Here is a 19,872-nt window from a genome sequence, read left to right on the forward strand (position 1 = left end):
TGTGGATCGAACCAATAACATTCTGATTAACAGTTATGTGCTTTAGCCCACTACGCCACCACCACTCCGATGTGTAAAAGAAGTGTAAAAGTGTAAAGAAGCAGCAGGCCCATTACACAAAGGCTATAAAGCCTATACACTGCAATCTCCTAAAACCCTAAAGAACAAAACAGAAGAACATAACCAAGTTGTGTGCAATACACACAGTAAGACCGAATGATTCAGCCAGATCATTATCTTGGCACAGTGCAACGGCGAACTGATTGCAGGTTGATTTCCAAACCACCGCTGAGAGGCAGCATTGTAACATTTATAGAATTAATCTGTAAACTACACGCCTTTATGCAGAGGTTACCATTTAACAAGATATCGTATGAGATTCTACAGTACCACCAAGGGGGGAAAAATCTGCCCAACACTATAATAATTTGTTTGTGTGACATAGAAAGGTGGTCTTTATTCGTAGTTTGATAGCGTTTAGATATGAATGATTAAGTTGTCCTGTCATGTTTTTACCACAAGATGTCGCTCTTACACCTGTGCATTGAGCAAGGAAACTTTTATTTAACATCTTTTAGTTTCAGCCAGCCTTGACAGAAAGAAACACATTAAAATAAAAACAGTGAAATATATATTTTTAATATTTTAATAGTTAATAATAGTCTAGTAACAGGCTTTCATCCTTGTAAACGTGCAATAGCAGTGCTGTTTCTGTGTCTCCACTAGCGGAATCAACATTTTATGGGATGGCATCTTACGTTTTGGTGCCTCTGGGTTTTGTGACACATCCGCAACTTTTGATACCGTCTATCATCCGTTTTGGAACGCAATCGTCTAAAGAAACACTTGAGGAGAAGTCGGCAACACTTTCACAAAACATTATTGTGCTGACTAATTTAACTAATAGGGTTAGATGTTAGCTAAAGAAAGGATATCGTTGGATAATAGTGCACCCTTGATGCACCCACAAATTATGTGTTATTTAACACCGTTGTAAATTTAAAGTTACATCTTTTATTTGAGTATTTCGTGGTAATACTTAATTTATTCTTTATTATTTAAATTACATTAAACCTGAAGGCACTATGGATTTTTCCTTGACGTGTGAGTCAGGATGAAAGCCCTGAGCCTGGCTGGGGATCACTTCATATTGTGGTAAGTGTCAAATATTGATATATTACAGTTGGGTTTGAAATGTTTGGTATATAGTTTAGTCTGGCTCTTATGTTGTTTTTGTTTTATATCCATGAATCAAAAATTCAGATGGGTTGGGGCTTTTAGAAAGTCATACCAGAGCGTTACATGGATTTACTAGTTGTATTGCTGTTGCACATTCTATTGTATGTTCATATAAAGCAGTTGAATGTAAATAAACTTTAATTATTGAATGTGTATCACTTGTAATAGTATCTGTAAGCTCATTAACCTTTAACAGTTTACCTCATAGGGCATGAAGAAACTGGGAAAACTCATTAAAGTGCATCACTGGTGAATGTCATGCATTCTGTTTCTAGAAAGTGGGCCAAGAATAGGCCTTGTTCATTTTAAACCACTCTAAGATATTAAAGTAATTCAAGTTTAACTATTTTTTTATTTTTTTTAATTATTTTTTATAACACAATAACAGGTTATTGTATCCAAGTGCTGCAAGGATGTAGTGGGTACAGTGTGATGTGTGTTTGAGTTGGCTGCACACTGAGTCTACAGGAGTTACTGACAGTAAGATGCAACCTTACACTTCTGATGGGTAAGTTTTAGTGTAAAGCATTGGTTTAGTTCATGGTCTAGCTCAGAAATCTTAAAATATGCCAATATCCTGCCAAAGTTCTTAATAGATTTTAACCAGACAAAACATAAATGCATGCAAAGAATGCAGTATTGACCAAAATGTATTTACAATAAACTCTCTTCTAGTCACTAGTTGAGCTTTAAAGGACTAATGAAACTTTCAGTCTGTATGGAACATCCAGACACACCACTAAATTCAGTGCAAATCTGTTGATAATCTGTTCTTTCAGTTTCTGGATCCATACAGTATTTTCATTAGTCCCTCTTTAAAGCTTGACTAATGACTAGACAATTTTTTGTAAATAAATTTTGGTCTGCAGCATTCTTTGCATGCATTTATGTTTACCTTACTAAGCCAAAGCGTTGTGTTTAAAAACCGAATGTACCAACTTTCAGTAGCATGTGCAAATGGCAGTAGAATGTAAGACTTTGTCTCCACCTGGTGTTTAGATGCGTCTCGGGTGATCCGCCCACATAGGTGAGACACAATACTGTTTACACATGGTCGCTTAAATGCGTCTTCTGTGACCACTTTTGATCGGATTTGAAGGAGAGGGACTCTGTTTCATGACGACATTCATCAATCACTATGTCTGTGTATAACTGTATGATAATAAACTGCAACAAAATCAGAAAAGACAACATTCATATGTGGTACATCCAGTAGCAACTGACATATGCCACAGTATTTTGAGGTACTTCGGAGACACTTGTGGAGTCGGCAGCTTACACAGGCAATTTTGTTAGAAAAAAAAGAGCTAAGTGGCTTGTTTGAGATCACGTGGGTGTGTGTGACGCTCATCATGATCCAAGATGGCGGCGCGGTAGCACGCAGCGGCCACTCCGGATCCACAATGGTGCTATTTTTGTTAAAAAAGCCCGACTTTTGCAACACATGGACATCGGAGCAACCAGTGTTCGTGTCTACCATCGCCAGACACTACTCAAATATAAGACTCATGCAAAAACCAAGCTGCATGATGACCTGCAGGAGGCGCTACGCGTACTCGGCTTGCTGCGGAGACCAGGCCTCCAGCCCTCGGCGTCGCCTGATGCCGGTGGCCGGGGAGAGGACGTTGTAAGCGGTGTGCGAGAAGCGAAGCGCGAAAGAGGGCGGGGTCCATGCTAGGCTAAAACAAACCCTAGCCGGCCGGCTCTCCCGTCTATCCTGCTCTCAAATGTTTGCTCCTGGACAATAAACTGGACTATATCCGACTCCAGCAGGCTACGCAGCGTGAGTTTAGAGACTGCTGCGTCTTTGTTTTCACGGAGACGTGGCTCAGCGACAGAGTTCGGATGCCGCCATTCAGCTAGACGGGCTCGCCTCGTTTCGTGCCGACAGAAATACAGCTCTCTGCGGTAAGACTCGCGGTGGTGGCTTGTGTGTTTACATCAACACGGAATGGTGCAAGAACTCTATGCTAGTCTCTAGTTACTGTTCATCGCTGTTGGAGCTTGTGACTGTTAGATGCAGACCTTTTTATCTACCACGGAATTCACCACTGTTTGCATAACCGAGTTTACATTCCCCAGCGCTAACGCTAAGGAAGCTCTGTGAACTGTATGGGGCTATGAGCTGAACTGCAGAACGCTCACCCCGACGGACTGTTTATTGTCGCCGGAGATTTCAACCATGCAAATCTCAAGACAGTGCTCCCTAAATTCCATCAGTATGTGGACTTTGCAACGAGAGGGCTGAACGCGCTTGATCTTGTTTACACAAACACCCCAGGAGCTGCCCGCCCCCACCTCGGCTACTCAGACCACATCTCTGTTATGTTAATTCCAGCATACAGACCGCTCAGTCAGACGCACAAAACCGCTTCAGAAGCAGGTGAAAACCTGGCCAGCAGGAGCCATCTCTGCTCTTCAGGACTGTTTTGAGTGTACTGACTGGCACATGTTCAGGGAGGCTGCAACATATGGCTGATTCTACCAACTTGGAGGAATACACAGCATCAGTGACCAGCTACATCAGCAAGTGCATTGATGATGTCACTTTCTCAAGACCATCACCACACGCTCCAACCAGAAGCCGTGGATGACTGCGGAGGTGCGCACGCTGCTGAGGTCCCGAGACTCTGCCTTCAGAGCAGGCGATAAGGCAGCCCTAAGAACAGCTAGGGCCAAACTGTCACGGGCAATCAGAGAGGCAAAGCGTGCACACGCCCAGAGAATCCACAGTCACTTCCAGGACAGCGGTGACACGCGCGCATGTGGCAGGGCATCCAGGCCATCACCAACTACAGGACAACATCAGTTGCCTGTGACAAAGATGCCTCCCTTCCAGATGCGCTGAACGACTTCTACGCCGGTTTGAAGTGCAGAACGACGTGATGGCGAGGAAGTCCACCCCTCCTCCCAACGACCAGGTGCTCTGTCTTACCACGGCAGATGTGAGGAAAACTCTACGTAGAGTCAACCCACGGAAGGCTGCTGGACCAGACAACATTCCTGGCAGAGTGCTCAGAGGATGTGCAGACCAGCTAGCAGATGTTCTTACCGACATCTTCAACATCTCTCTGAGCAGCGCCGTTGTTCCAACGTGCTTCAAGGCCACCACCATCATCCCCATGCCAAAGAAGTCTTCAGTGTCCTGCCTCAATGACTACCGTCCCGTCGCACTTACACCCATCATCATGAAGTGCTTCGAGAGGCTCGTCATGAGGCAGATTAAGACCCAGCTGCCCCCTCACTAGACCCACTGCAGTTTGCATATCGTTCAAACCGTTCAACGGACGATGCCATCACCACAACCCTCCATCTGGCCCTCACCCACCTAGACAATAAGGACTCATACGTTCGAATGCTGTTCATAGATTTCAGCTCAGCATTCAACACAATCATTCCCCAGCACCTGATTGGAAAGCTGAACCTGCTGGGCCTGGACACCTCCCTCTGCAACTGGATCCTGGACTTCCTGACTGGGAGACCTCAGTCAGTCCGGATCGGGAACAGCATCTCCACCACCACCACACTGAGCACTGGGGCCCCCAGGGCTGTGTGCTCAGTCCACTTCTGTTCACTCTGCTGACTCACGACTGTGCAGCAATGCACAGCTCGAATCACATCATCAAGTTCGCCGATGACACGACCGTGGTGGGTCTCATCAGCAAGAACAACGAGTCAGCATACAGAGAGGAGGTGCAGCGGCTGACGAACTGGTGTAGAGCCAACAACCTGTCCCTGAATGTCGACAAAACAAAGGAGATGGTTGTTGACTTTAGGAGAGCACAAGGTGAACACACTCCGCTGAACATCGACGGCTCCTCTGTGGAGATCGTCAAGAGCACCAAATTCCTTGGTGTTCACCTGGCGGAGAACCTCACCTGGTCCCTCAACACCAGCTCTATCACCAAGAAAGCCCAGCAGCGTCTCTACTTTCTTCGAAGGCTGAGGAAAGCACATCTCCCAACCCCCATCCTCACTACATTCTATAGAGGGACTATTGAGAGCATCCTAAGCAGCTGCATCACTGCCTGGTTTGGGACTTGCACCGTTTCGGACCGCAAAGCCCTGCAGAGGATAGTGAGAACAGCTGAGAAGATCATTGGGGTCTCTCTTCCCTCCATCAAAGACATTTACAAAAAACACTGTATCCGCAAAGCAACCAGCATTGTGGACGACCCCACACACCCCTCACACAAACTCTTTACCCTCCTCCCGTCTGGCAAGAGGTACCGAAGCATTCGGGCCCTCACGGCCAGACTGTGTAACAGCTTTTTCCCCCAAGCCATCAGACTCCTCAATACTCTGAGACTGGTTTGACACACACGTGTCCTGAGTTGCACTTTAATAACTGTCACTTTATAACTGTCTGCTACCTCAATAACTGCTATGTGCATAGAACATTATCTCATAGAATGTTATGTTTACATTTTTAGAAACTGTCATCTTTTTGCACTACTGAGTACTGGTCGGCGCTGCACTGTCTATTGTCCTGTTCATTGTCAGTAATTTGTTGTACTGTCCTGTACTTTTTGCACATGTTTGCACGTGCACTTTATATAGGTATATATAGGTAGTTTATATAGGTATTTTATTTCGTTGTGTAGTCTCATGTGGTCCTATGTTGGTCCTTTGTTGTTTTTATGTAGCACCATGGTCCTGGAGGAACGTTGTCTCGTTTTGCTCTGTACTGTACTAACTGTATATGGTTGAAACGACAATAAAAACCACTTGACTTGACTTGACTCATAGAGGTACATTCTAATGGTTTATGGAATTAATGTCTGAGACCAAACACCTACTTCATAGGCTATACTGTACTGCATGGCTCTACAAATTGAAAGAACATACAGTTCCGTTATTTGTAAAACGAATAAAGTAATGGTTTTAACCTGAAAGAAACTTAAACTTAATTCACTTTAAAACATAAAGTCTCTTCACGTTCACTGCTTTTGAAAGTGTATAAAGAAGAAGGATAGGATGTGAAAGGTTATAATTTGTTGAATACGTATGCAATGAAATGTCAACTTTCAACATATATAATTCTTTGAGTTAGGTTTGTTTTATCTAAGGACATGCTTTGATCTATGAGACACAGAAAGTGGCCTTACTCACACAAAGATCTGGTGTCAACTTTCAAGGCTTCTTCTAGAAGCAGGTATGTCCAATAATGTTCAAAGTATCAGTGATGCTCCCATGTGCATTGTATGTATTAAATTTTTTTTAAATTTTCTTTTATTTATCTGTATTTTTAGGGTACGACTTTAAGACATCCACTGGCACGAACATGATGGCATTTTGTTTTCCTTTTGTAGAGAACACTGTGTTTAATGTTGTGTTCTTGGTTTAGACACTGCTCGCAGTTTGGGAGAGGTGAAAGTTACAGCTCTGTATTTGGAAAGGCACTAATGTCTTCCTGTAACAATGTTAACAAGTCTGCCTTGTATGTACAATGCATGTTTCTGCAGCAGTATGCATAAAACTCTGTATTTAAGCACTCATTCTCTCTTAATCATTTGACAAAGGTGCACTCATAACATCTCTATGTGTGAACTTGAAGACACATAATCTCTCTTTGTGTGATTTGATGAAGATAAATAAACGCATGTGACCCAAACTTTATTCCAAACAAAGAACAAAAGGTGCCACTGTATAATCTTACATATTTCACATTGCTAGTCTACAAACTATCTAAGACAAACCTGTTTATAAATTCTTGGTGGTAATTGGCAAATATCCCTTTTCTCTCTCTAAATTTGACAGTTGTACGCACCACTCTACATAGACTCGATCACACATCGGTGATCACAGTGACATATTAACCATACAAATATAATGAAAAGTAATGCAGTTTAAATGCTGTCAGAGCACAGTGACTATAAAATGCCTAAGTTGACTAATGACTTTATTACAAGAAAACAAAATACATTTCATGCACATCGTGTATTACAACGGAACACAAGACAGACCTAAACTATAGTATAAAACAACCATTTTTGGCTTTGTGTGGTTAGCCTGCTAAAAGCTAATGCCAGGAAGCAATATCATTTATACAATATGTCCACGCGCCATCACTACCGTTAAATAAATTGGGCGTGTATCATTGACAACATCTAAAATATGCCTTAAAATACAGTGGCATGTGTCCCACAATTTCCGTGGCACATGCCTGTAATAACCAGAAATGCAACAAAATTCAGTGGAACCTGCCACTAAAAAACGGATATGCCACTGTGACAGAAAAGTGGATTCACAAGCGGATATGCCACCGGATGTGCCACAACTTCCAAGGGCATGTGCCAGAGGCACCAAAACAGAAGATGCCATACCACAAAATGTTAATAACCTACCCCTTCTCTGTGTATCTCTACACTAAAGGAGACTGTCTAACCATATTATTGCATTATCATCATCTCACTAAATGAAATGTAACAGAAAAATATGTCAGGAAACAGTAACATAAAGTAACTAGATATTCTCCACTGAATCGTTTTTTAACATAAACCGCTGGAAAATTTTAAACTGCTATTATAACCTCCCACTAAATGACAATGATAACACTAAGCCTGATGGTACAAATAGATGCAAAGCGTGCCCTTTCAGAGTAAAACAAGTAACCCATCACCAAATGACAGCAAACGTAGCCTAATGCGCTTTCTTGCTCTAGTTTCAGTGTCATCATACAAAAACTAAACAAAAACAATAAAAAATACAACAACTTTAGCCTATTTTAAACATTTACGCATTTCAGTTTCATAACAAAATCCTATAATATATATATATATATATATATATATATATATATATATATATATATATATATATATATATATATATATATATATAAACATTTTATAAACAATTACTCAATTCCTACTTGAGATTAAATATAAACTGTTCAAGCCAGATTAGAAAATATAATTAAAAACTCGTCAACACTGAACAAATACGCGTTTACAGAACATAAACATACAACTGATCTATAAAACATCAGTGGTCGTCCTCCCTAAAGTCACTGTTTGGCTGCTGCAAAGCTAAACGAGCTGGGAGGGAAACCCGGCTCGCAGAGCGCTCCAGGCTGATTATGTGAAAGCTCACAGAGCCATAAGTGGTTGCGGGTTTAACAGTAAAGAGGCATACCCAATGAGCGCACTCGAGCACCTCCCCAAAATGTTCTGATTACAGGCGCTAGATGTTTACATATTACGCGCGCATAAGGCGACAGAAGGGGAGAGCCGCTACAGTATACAAGTAGAAAACAGGGATGGATCACAGACCGGCGGATTTCGCACTTTGTGGACGCGCAAAAGCAGCCTTTTAGTGCACCGCATCCTGGAATATTCACATCTCATTCTTTTTCGCAATTTGCCATTTAAAGATCAAACAAGTTTCTGGTGCACCAAAAGTGTTTTGCATATTGCGCATAATCATGTTTTTGTTGCTAAGGTCAGTTCTTCTTGTTAATGTGTTATATGTTCAATGGAAAATTGTTGGTTCAATGCAGAGTCAGTTGTGCAAACCCGTCAGACTGGACCACCAGAGATTTGTAAAGAACAGTTTAGTCGGTGTTGAAGAGAACGCGTTGCCGCAAAGAGTTGTATTCAGAATAAGTGCATTCGAACACGATTTTGTGCTCGAATTGCAGTCGGACTTCAGTTTCATTGCCCCAGGGTTTTCTGCACACACAGACGCAACTACTCAAAATTCAGCTCAGAGTGAAGATTTGAGCCGGTGTTTCTATGCCGGCGAGGTGAATTCTGACCCCTTGTCCTATGCAGCGCTGAGTTTATGCAAAGGCTTGCAGGGCGCTTTCGGCTACGATGGCTGGGAATACTTCATCAAGCCTGCTTTCAACGACGCCACCCCAGCAACCGATTGGGAAAATGTGGATGCGCATCTTATCAGACGCCGGTTTAACGCAAATCTGAATGGAACTTCCACTTCAAGGTGCGGTGTGGACAGCGGAGTTACCCACACCGTTGCAGAGTCTTTGGCAAAGTTTAAACACCTGAAGGAGCAACACATTAGTAACCTGACTATGTCAGTCCTGAGAAATCGCTCGAAAAGGTTTGTCTCCACTCCGCGTTATGTTGAGACATTAGTGGTGGCCGATGAGTCCATGGCTAAATTCCACGGTGACGACCTGAAGCATTACGTTCTGACTTTAATGTCGGTGGCAGCAAAGCTTTACAAACACCCCACCATTCTCAACTCTATCAACATCGTGGTCGTCAAGTTTATGGTGATTAACGAGGAAGAGAAAGGACCCAAGGTGTCCGGGAACGCAGCGTTGACCCTGCGTAATTTCTGCACCTGGCAAAAGAAGCTGAACAAAAACAACGACACGCACCCGGAGTATTGGGATACGGCCATCCTATTCACAAAAGAGGTAAGGCTAGTCCACGTTTCGTCAACAGGGGGCAGTCTGCTCGAATCCTAGAATGATCCCGCGAATGCAGTAGGCCTATATTGTGGTAATTATATCAAGATGTCTTGCAACATGAAACAAAACGGAACACAACACAGGCGTTTGCAATTTACTTACCCAATAATAAAACCATTTTAGACATGATTAATGATGGCATTGTAACCGCACCTTTTAAGACAAAAGTTGCATTGGTAACGTTTTACAAAAAGTTTCCATATGTTAACATTAGTCAACAACATTAGTTTACATTAGCTAACAATACAGAATTTTTTTACAGCATTTATTAATCTTGGTTGAAGTTGATTTCAACATATATTTACTAATACATTTTTAAAATGAAAAGTTTTATTTGTTAACATTAGTTAATGCACTATGAACTAACATAAACTAACAATGTACAATTGTTTTTTTTTATATCTAACATGAACAAAGATTAATAAATGCTGTTAACATGTATATTGTTAACGAATAGAACCTTTCCGGTGCACAACACATCCATAAATTGGGCAATATGTTGTTCTAATCATGTTCTGCTTGAAAAAGCACGTATTTGGATGCAGTTCAAAAAGTAATATTTTAAACACATATTGGCATATAAGCCTTTTTTTAGACTCTGAAATGTGTTTTGTATCTTACAAAGCAATGGGCAGGCTGCAACAAGAAAAGCCTCCAAAGTTAACCTACAGTCGCCATGGGGCTCCCATCATATTTATGAGTGTAGTTAAGGTCAAGGGTCAGGCCTGTCTTGGGGCTACTGCCCTCTGTTGGCACTGCAAGTATTAATCTGTGCACTGAATCAGTAGAGACACAATTCATGTATTCAGAATGCTTAGAAAGTGACAAAATAATGTAATTATTAATCTAATTTAACTTGCAGTATTCTGGCAGATTATGGTAGATCAGAGTAGAATTTTCAGAGCTATCGTATAGCTTAAGATGATTTTGAATATAGCAAACAAATAGTTTCAATCACTTTTATGATACCAAAGTGGTCCTTTTTTGTCATTGTGGAGCTTGACAGCCAGACTAATCTCACTGTGAATTTTGCAACAGTAGGTTAAAAGTTCTGCCTCTAAAATCAGTCTGTGCTTACCCAAATTCAAACCCCAGTGACCAAAGCTGAAAGTGTTGTTGAACGTATGGACATGTGTGAGCTCTAGTTACTTGGGTGAAATGTCCACAGAGTGGCTCCATAAGCAAGTTGTAAAGTGCGTTGTATTTTTGTTATAAATGATAAAACATGTCAGCAGGAATGCATATTTTATTAACCATACGCCTAAACCCATTCCCTAAATCTAACTGTCAGTAGAGTAAAAATAAAATTTTAAAGGGAAAATGCAACCTCTGAATTGCACTCATCATTGTTAATGTGAAAGCAATTACTTTCTGGTCTCCATGAGACCAGAACCCGAGTCTCTAGTCTAAAGGTTGCTCGTGTGCCATGCTGTCAGTAGTGCCACAGGAAAAGGTAAACGTGTACATCCGTAACTGCATGTAAATTTAGCCAAGTCCGGAAGACGCTTTTGTTTTGTGACATTATTTTATGTTGCTTCATAAAAGCCTATACTGCAAACGATTGTGTAGATAAATAGGTTTAGATGGCTATCCATGTGGGTTTTTTTTGTTCAGCATGTCCTGTACAGCACTGATCAAAGCTCAACTTCTCTTGTGCATCTGGACACAGCACCGTAAATTGCATACAATCTGAACTTACCATGCAGTGGTTCAGCAGGTCTATGAAAACTAGATATCATGTTTTTTTAAGTGCTGTTGCATTGCTGAAGTGATGTTATGTTTTTTTAGGTTCTGCATAGTTTTTTTTAAATCTAAAGTGAAGCGCTCTCACACAGCTGACACCTCTTGTAGTTATGTTATAGCACCCTCTTTGGTGGACTGCATTATTCCACCTTATTTTCTACTTGACTATTTTTAATCGAATTATCGACTTAAATCAAGTAATCGTGACAGCTTTTGTGTTCCACAGAAGAAAGTCATATTTACATTTACATTTATGCATTTGGCAGACACTTTTATCCAAAGCGACTTAGACTTACAGAGCCCTTATTACAGGGACAATCCCCCCGGAGCAACCTGGAGTTAAGTGCCTTGCTCAAGGACACAATGGTGGTGGGGCTCGAACCAGCATCCTTCTGATTACCAGATTACCAGTTATGTGCTTAGACCACTACACCACCACCACTCATATGGGTTTGGAACAACATGAGGGTTTGTATGATGACAGAATTTCCATTTTTGGGTAAATTATTCCTTTAATTAAATTAACTGAAGTGTGAAGTGACTGACCGACTTTAATTGCCAAAACTGTGTAATGATCTGGTCAATACGGTCTGTAACCTGAACATCTTCTTGCCCTCATTTAACACCATAACCTTATTTGTCCTGGCTCTATTGGGGAACTGACACTTGAAATATTATGTCTCGAAGTGTTATCAGCAATTTATCAGACAAAAGGCCAGTGCAATAATAAGGAATGGTCACACAAAGGTTGGCATTGCTTTTACTCACAGATAAACTCCTACTTTGAACCGATTCACCCTTACTAAGCCACGTGGACTCATTATATGTGAAAACATTGCCAGCTCCAAACATGCCAGATGAGCAAAACCTTTGTATCCTCTGTTAATCTGCTGTAGTTACACTTGAGCTGAGCTGACCATCCGAACCAGTCATATCTGCCTAGTCTGGATGACAGAGGCCAGCTGTGGTTAATCATTCTGTGGGGAGTAAATGTTTTATTGTTTCTTCTCCAAAGGGAACTCATGAAGCATTTTAGCAAGAGTGCTCAGTTACTCCTTACATTCTTCCACTCATTATGTTCATTACTCCCTGTGGACAGAGGGAGATTGTTGAGTTGAGTTTCTCCATGGCCTTGGATGAATCAAGAAAAGCTGGAGAGGGGTTAGAGAATCTGCTAACCTACATTACAAAAAAAATTATGCATTAAATCAGGGCAGGGGGTGATTATTGAGGTCTTCATAAATTACACAAAATAAGATGAATGATGGGAATGGATAGATAGAGGAATGAAGGAATTGAATAAATTATCTGTGCATCTATCCACCTTTTTCCTGAACACGGAAGTATTCCATGATTCATAACTGATGCTTGTTTTAATTATGTTTATATAATTTAAGATGTTATGATACCAACAAATGCACAAGTTGAGTCTCCCAACTAACATTTAATTGTTTGTTGTTCTCTGTCTGAATTGCTTGTTTGGGAGTTTTTACATTGCTTCTTGAGACCAGAAACAGAATGAAGAATGTAGAATTAAACTCCTCTGGGATTTAAAGAGGACTGCAGAAATAAAAATTTCACAAAGCAATATAGATATCTATCAAATGTCTGGGAGAATTATCTATTAATCTCTTCCACATTCATGTGATGACATACACATTTCCATTTAATTTGTTTCATTCAGCAAAGCCAATGTATACAAAAGAGGTAAAGGGGATTTCATGCAGGACTATGGGACATACACTAACGGGAAGTGTCCAGTTTCCCGAGGAGCTTCTCCTAACCACACTTCCAGCTGGGAGCGATCTGATCCTTTACCCCTCTTTCTCCTCCCACCCACTATCAGATAGTCTGTTTCTCATTACTGATATTTAATGAGAGAGATACTGAGGATGGTGAAAAAACAGAAAGACAGAAAGATAGAGAGAAAAAACCCCTGTGCCTGCTGTGTCAAGGCCCACCTGCTGCAGTGCTCCAACCCCAGCTGCAGCTTTGTGAATATTTAATTCCAAATTAAACTAGATATCTCTCAAGATAGACACTTCGGCTGTGACCTCATTAAATAATTTTCTGTCAAATGATGCAGTGTCACCAAAACCAACAGTGGATTGTTGAGGATATTTATTGGTCTCCAATTAAATGATATGGAAACAAATGGTTATTAAACATTTGTAGTTCTTAGTAGTTCAAGGAAAGTCTGAAAATTAGTCATTGCTGGCCTGTCATGTGAAACTGTAACCGTTCAAGTTTAATACAAACAAAAGCAAGAACTGTAACTAGGCCACTGCTGCAAGTGGGGTTTCAAGAGAGAGAGAGAGAGACCATGTTATTAAAACATGAAAATTTGGCCATTATAATGGTGACTCAAGATGGATTTACAGATCTTTACAGTCCATGTAACTACAGTGGAACTACAATTTTCAGTGTATGTAGGTTAAGCTATATAGAGCATGGGTTCATGGTTCAATATATATACCTTGTTGTACATCCCAGATAGTTCCTTAGCATTATTAAGTTCTGCAAATTTGATATCTGTTCCAAAGAATCAGACACATTGTTAACTGCTCTGAAGATGTGCTGCCTTCATTCAGTTGAACAAGGTGATTAAATTCAATCGATTACTTACAGTATATTTTAATGTTTGCCTTTTACATATACTTCACCAATGCACTGTCCAGTGAGTCTGCCTTTCAGTGCAGATCACTTTGTTCCCAAGTTAGTCAGGTGGTACAATTCAAGAGATACTTTTTTATTGAGCTCATTGGGTAGTAGAGGACTGGAACAGAAAATAAATAACATGGCAGCACATTGTGATTTGGGAATTTATAATAGAATCAGGAGGTTGAACATTAAACGTGACAAAATCATTCGGAAAAGCATTCTCAATTTGCTATGTTTAGATATTGCAATTTCAAATAGCTATGTTGCCTGTATTGAATTATGTACTTGTTTTGCTGCCACTGGAATGTACTGTATATGTTCCTAAATGGCTAAACATACAATTCACTACTCCCCTGCAGGGGCAGCATAAATTTATCAGAGAACGTAAAGCAATAGATACGAAGAGAAGGAAGGCAAGAGGGAAGAGTGAGAGAGGGAAAAAGGGAGTTTGTGAGCAAGAGAGGGAGAAAAATGCACATATGGAACAGTTTGGATTTTATAAAGGAATGATGAAAGTCGTATGTTTGCAATGCTGGATGCCAATTGGGTCAGCACTGCTTGTGGAGAGTATGGGTGAGTTCCACATCCCCACAACATAGAGAAGATGCTTGAAAAGAAACAATGGATAGATAAGGTACCAGAAATTACATGGAAGTCACTACTTTCGTTGCTTATCTAACCTCTAATTTTGAGGGTGCACCAGCCCACAAGCTATATCAGGACCTCAAGATTCAAATTAATTTACCATCAGGCAGATAGCTTGATTCCAGTAAAAAGGACCGTTTATATGTCAGGACAGGGATATGGTTTACAATTGAATCGACAATGAAATTCTCTAAAACACCTGGAGGGGACTTTTTCAGTGGGCAGACAGAAAAGAGCTGCTTGGAAAAAATTACCCACTAGTTAAAAATGTATTTTCTGTTATGGGGCGGACAGGCAGAATGAGATCGGCCGCAATCCCATCAAAATTGTCATGAATGAGCTATTTAGATAAGTGGAGTACAGGATCCACTGTTGGTTATAATTTAATTGACATAGTGATTTTGTGAGGAATTTTAATAAGGATTAATGTTTAGGGCTGTAATAGATTAATAGTGCCAAATAATTGTGTATGCTTTGCATAGTATGCATTGTACTTTATATATATGTCTTGCAGCTTGGGGCAATCCAGAAAAACATTAAGGCTACAGCTCCTTGACACCCCTGACACATACGTGAGTGGTATGTAAATAATACACATGAAATACCATGCACAACTGTGGCACAACTGTTTAGTAAATTTGCCCCTGAATGTTTGCATGAAGTGGTTTGTGTGTGTCCAGTAGTTTCTGGAGTACATATGGCCATATGACCAATGTGAAATATTACATACTGTAGAGTAAATGCCACAGTTGTGCAACCACAACTGTTCATGTGCTTTAGTAATACAATTAGCAAATTGTCTGCTTTTGAATTGTTTGTATATACTTGTAACTACAGCAGAGTGACTTATTTAAGCACTAATGTAAAGTTGATGTTAGGAAAAACCAGCTGGTGCTGTGGTAGTGGTGGATGAAGTGATTTGAGAAAGAGGTCACACCTTTCCTGTAACATGCATTTGTGGAAAGAAGCCATATTACATGACAAAATTTTAAAACAGGCAACAGAATAATTTCTTTTTAACATTGCTGTACTTTCCTGTCAAGTTTTAACTTGTCATTGCATAGCAAAATGCATTTTCTGGTGTCTGAAACAGTGAAATTGGAAACAGAAGGTTGACTTTTCTTAAGCTAAAATCTGTCTGTACTTACCAAAATTCCAAACACTGCCCTCAGTGGTCAAAGTGTTGTTAGGTGTATGGCAAATGTGAGCTCCATTTTCTGGGTGTAATGTCCATGCAGGGAACCCAAACGCGAGTTATAAAGTGAGTTGTTTTCAGCTGTACAAGCTGAAATGCAAAGAAGAGGAATGCATTTTCTATAAACTGCACCCCCCAACCCAAAAACCAAACCTAAACCTAACCAACAGTGGAGTAAAAAGTTTATGTTAGAAAGAAAAATGCAAACTCATAATCGTGCTTGTTACTGTTTATGAGAATGCAATTTTGGTCATGTCACAAGGGAAGGTAAACAAACTGGAGCCGAAGCAAAAATGTCTTGATGGTGACTTGTCATGAGTCGGAATAATGTGGCCGATCCTAGGGTACTGGAACTCTCTGAAACATCATGTGACTTTTTATGTGATCATGTTGCATATGTTCACACTGGTGTTCAGCTGGATTCACACAAATCAATGTTGAGCAGATGTGTGAATTAGGTCAAATTAAAAATTAGCTAACCAAGTGAAAAAATAAATAAAGTTGGAATATACCCCCTTCCCTCTTAACTAATAGCCTTTCTTTCTCTCACATTCATACATCTGGAGTGTTCAACAGCCAGCAACGGGAATGTATAAGTAATTTGTTAATTATAAGAACACTGATTAGGACAATAGCTTTGATACAATTTTATACGATTAAATCTGTATGAGCTTTCAGGTTTAAATGTTCATAACTTTTTTCTTCATGTTTTTGAGCATTTAAGGAGTTTTACTGTTTATAAACATTTGCTCTCTTTTGCTCTGGTTTCTGTGCCCTTTAATGGTTAGACATAAACTACTACTAAAGTTACAACCACAGTCAATCTTAGTCCTTTTTTGGGAGTTGGTAGGCCTGGGTTTTGCACCATGGAATGAGGTTGTCAAGCAAACATGCTATTATGATGTTAAGTCAGTAGGGCTCAACAGATATTTCAAGCAAATCCATTTAAAACTGTGTGGTAACAAAACATAGGTCAGTTGAAAACTCTTTTGGATTGAGATGTCACACATTACACCAATAAGTAGCTCATGTAATGGCAAAAATGAAACATACTTATCTAATATGCTTATATATACTAATATATCATGTCAATCAAAAACACATGGGACAGTTCCACCTTAATTTAATTGGTTTGTACTCACATTGTCTTGCTATTACACTATTAATCCCCATCTAGAATATGTTAAAAATGGCATTTTGGGGTGATGACAACCATTTGATCTTTTTCTGATCTAGGACCTGTGTGGATCCTCAACTTGTGACACACTGGGTATGGCAGATGTAGGCACTATGTGTGATCCCAAGAGAAGCTGCTCTGTAATTGAAGATGATGGGTTGCCATCTGCCTTCACTACTGCCCATGAGCTTGGTAAGTGAAAACAATTGTATTGCTGATGTTATGCTTAGTCATGTGTGACAGTTTAACTTCACTGTTTTAAACCAATGTATTTTTGGAAATGAGAGCACAAGACAGAGTCACAAAGTACAGCAAATGCGAATATATTTCATAACTGACATTTTTTTTAACTTGCATTAATATTATCTCACCCAGTACAAAAAAGATGCTCCAAATATAAGCCTGTTGTAGTGATTAGAAATGTATCATGTTCAGAGTTGCTGTATGCCAGCCAACCCTGATCAATATCTGGGTACCAGTCTTTTCTGCATCCTAATCTTCAGGAGGAAATTCATAACATTGTCCAAGAGAGGATGTTCATTCTGTTACACTAATTTCCTCAGACATTTCTTTAGGGTTTAGTTAAGCAGCTGAGGGAAGTTCATTGCTTATTTCCATGTGGGAAGCCTCATTGGTGGTTTTGGTCAAGTTTCCTGGCCAGGGAGGAAATGTGGGAAGCTATTGTAGATATAGTAGAAGTGATTCAGTATAGCTGTGGCTTGATTGTTGGAATTGTGTTTTAAAAGGCAAAAAAAAAATAAAAAATAAAATACAAAAAACATTGGAGACGGTTAATTTACATATGGTGATAGAGTGCTGACATGCATTGCACTTTATTTTTTGTCTTTTACATCTTTCCTTATTCCATTCCTCTTGTGTTCGCATCATTTCTCACTTATTTTCTCCTAAACTGTTTCCCCTCTACAGGACACGTCTTTAATATGCCACATGATAATGTTAAGGCATGTGAGGAGGTGTTTGGCAAGCTGCAGGACAATCACATGATGTCTCCCACTCTGATCCGTATCAATCGCACCAGTCCCTGGTCCCCATGCAGTGCTGCCATTATCACTGATTACCTGGACAGTGGACATGGTATGTCAAAAAATACAATGTTGTACATTTCCTTTAGGTCTAGACCTAACCTGCCTGGGACTAGAGTTTTGTTTGTACATAAATGATATAGGTCATATTCATGTGGAAACAAAAAAACAAAAAATATTTTTAGAGTAGCATTTAATTCCCTAACACAAATTTCCATGAACTCATGCTTAATATATTGCACCTTTAACATTTAAGGCTTACTTTTTACAGGCAGGAAATAGTCACTTGTTGCCTCTATCCATTGATAATATACAGGGTTAATGTATAATCAACCTTTCACTAAGCCAGAGTTTCTCAACTTTTTTCAGCCACGGCACACTTTTTATGAATAAAAAATACCATGGCACACCACTATGAAGTCATGATGTGTAATGAGGTCACAGGTGGCAAGAGCACTAAATGGGTAATACAAAATAACAATATTGCTTCTTTTCTAATTTGTTGATTTGTTCTTGCAAATTAATGCTTGAAATGCTGCAGCAAATTACAGGAAAGCAAACTCATGAAGGGCAAAAAAGGTGAGAGAATCACTGGTCCACAAAAGTTTTTACTGGGCATTACAATTTTTCTTGAAGAATTAGCTAAAAACAACAATTCCAGTGATTTTAATGATACAAGTAGAGCAAATTAACTGCACAATTGTACAGAATCAGCTGCAAAAATAAAGGGTATTTTTGATGTGGCTTGCTTCTATAACACAAATGTGTTAAATTTTATTAACTTATTATTTCAGTGTCCCTTTCTGGATATGTCACTAGGTGGTGACAAATGAGTGTCTTATGTGGTATGAGCAAGTCATTGAATAATTTTCGTTCATGACCGAAATCTGCCAAGAGAATTTAGTGTTTAAGCATTAAAAGAACAAAGCAGATCTATAGTTTTCCTTCAGTTAGAGCATTATTTTTCATCCAAAAAGATAACAATAATAGTCCTATAATATTGAGTTTCAATAACGTTCTTCTCCATAAAACTTAGATGACTACAAATCCCCGGAGGGGCGATTTTACGAGTTTGCCACGCAAGGAAGTGGGAGATTTGCACAATAAACATTAAAAACAAGCATTTGGAAGAGAGAGAGAGAGAGAAAAAAACTGTCAGTTTCTTTGATAGCAGAAAGTAATAAAAGGACTCATTTATGTTAAGATCTGAATTTTAATTAGTTCAATAAATGTGGTCTCTCATACTTGGGAAACAACAAGGTAATATTTAATTAAAAGAAATGAGACATTCAATATCTCTTCACACATTTAGACAGTTTTTAAATATTACTTGTTGCTTTGCACTCTCAAAGACATTATTTGTGAACCAAAAACGTGTGCGTCACCTCATAGACTTCAATATATTCTGCAGCGTTGGCATGAGTCATGTGAAAGCCCCTTAACATGTATAAAAATCAGCCACTTTTACACATTAATCGTAGCTCTTCCACCCCTTTCTCTCCTTGATGAACAAGGAAGAAAAAAGATGCCGAAGTGAATGAACAACATGCTCCTCTCATTCAGACAGTCGGTACATGTACCAGGTTATTCAGCTTGTTTACAAATGAGAATTTTCAAGAGTGCCTCCTCTTCAGAGTTCAAGATACATTCCTGTCAGACACAGATTCACTGTGCATGCGCTGCTGTAGCCAAGCATGCGATTGACTACTGCTGTAATCTATCAAGTGGG

General features: G+C 39.7%; 1 protein-coding gene across 1 annotated transcript in view; it reads left to right on the forward strand.

Moving 5' to 3' along the window:
- Positions 1-8,179: 8,179 nt before the first annotated feature.
- LOC127639411 (A disintegrin and metalloproteinase with thrombospondin motifs 15-like) overlaps positions 8,180-19,872 on the forward strand; it is a 39,156-nt gene continuing 27,463 nt past the window's right edge. The window contains exons 1-3 of the mRNA XM_052121427.1: positions 8,180-9,625; positions 17,160-17,292; positions 18,028-18,195. Of these exons, the coding sequence (XP_051977387.1) occupies positions 8,666-9,625; positions 17,160-17,292; positions 18,028-18,195 (1,261 nt within the window). The 5' untranslated portion in view covers positions 8,180-8,665. The remainder of the gene's footprint in view (positions 9,626-17,159; positions 17,293-18,027; positions 18,196-19,872) is intronic.

The sequence above is a fragment of the Xyrauchen texanus genome, chromosome 4, assembly GCF_025860055.1.
Source record: "Xyrauchen texanus isolate HMW12.3.18 chromosome 4, RBS_HiC_50CHRs, whole genome shotgun sequence".
NCBI classification, from domain to species: Eukaryota; Metazoa; Chordata; class Actinopteri; order Cypriniformes; family Catostomidae; genus Xyrauchen; species Xyrauchen texanus.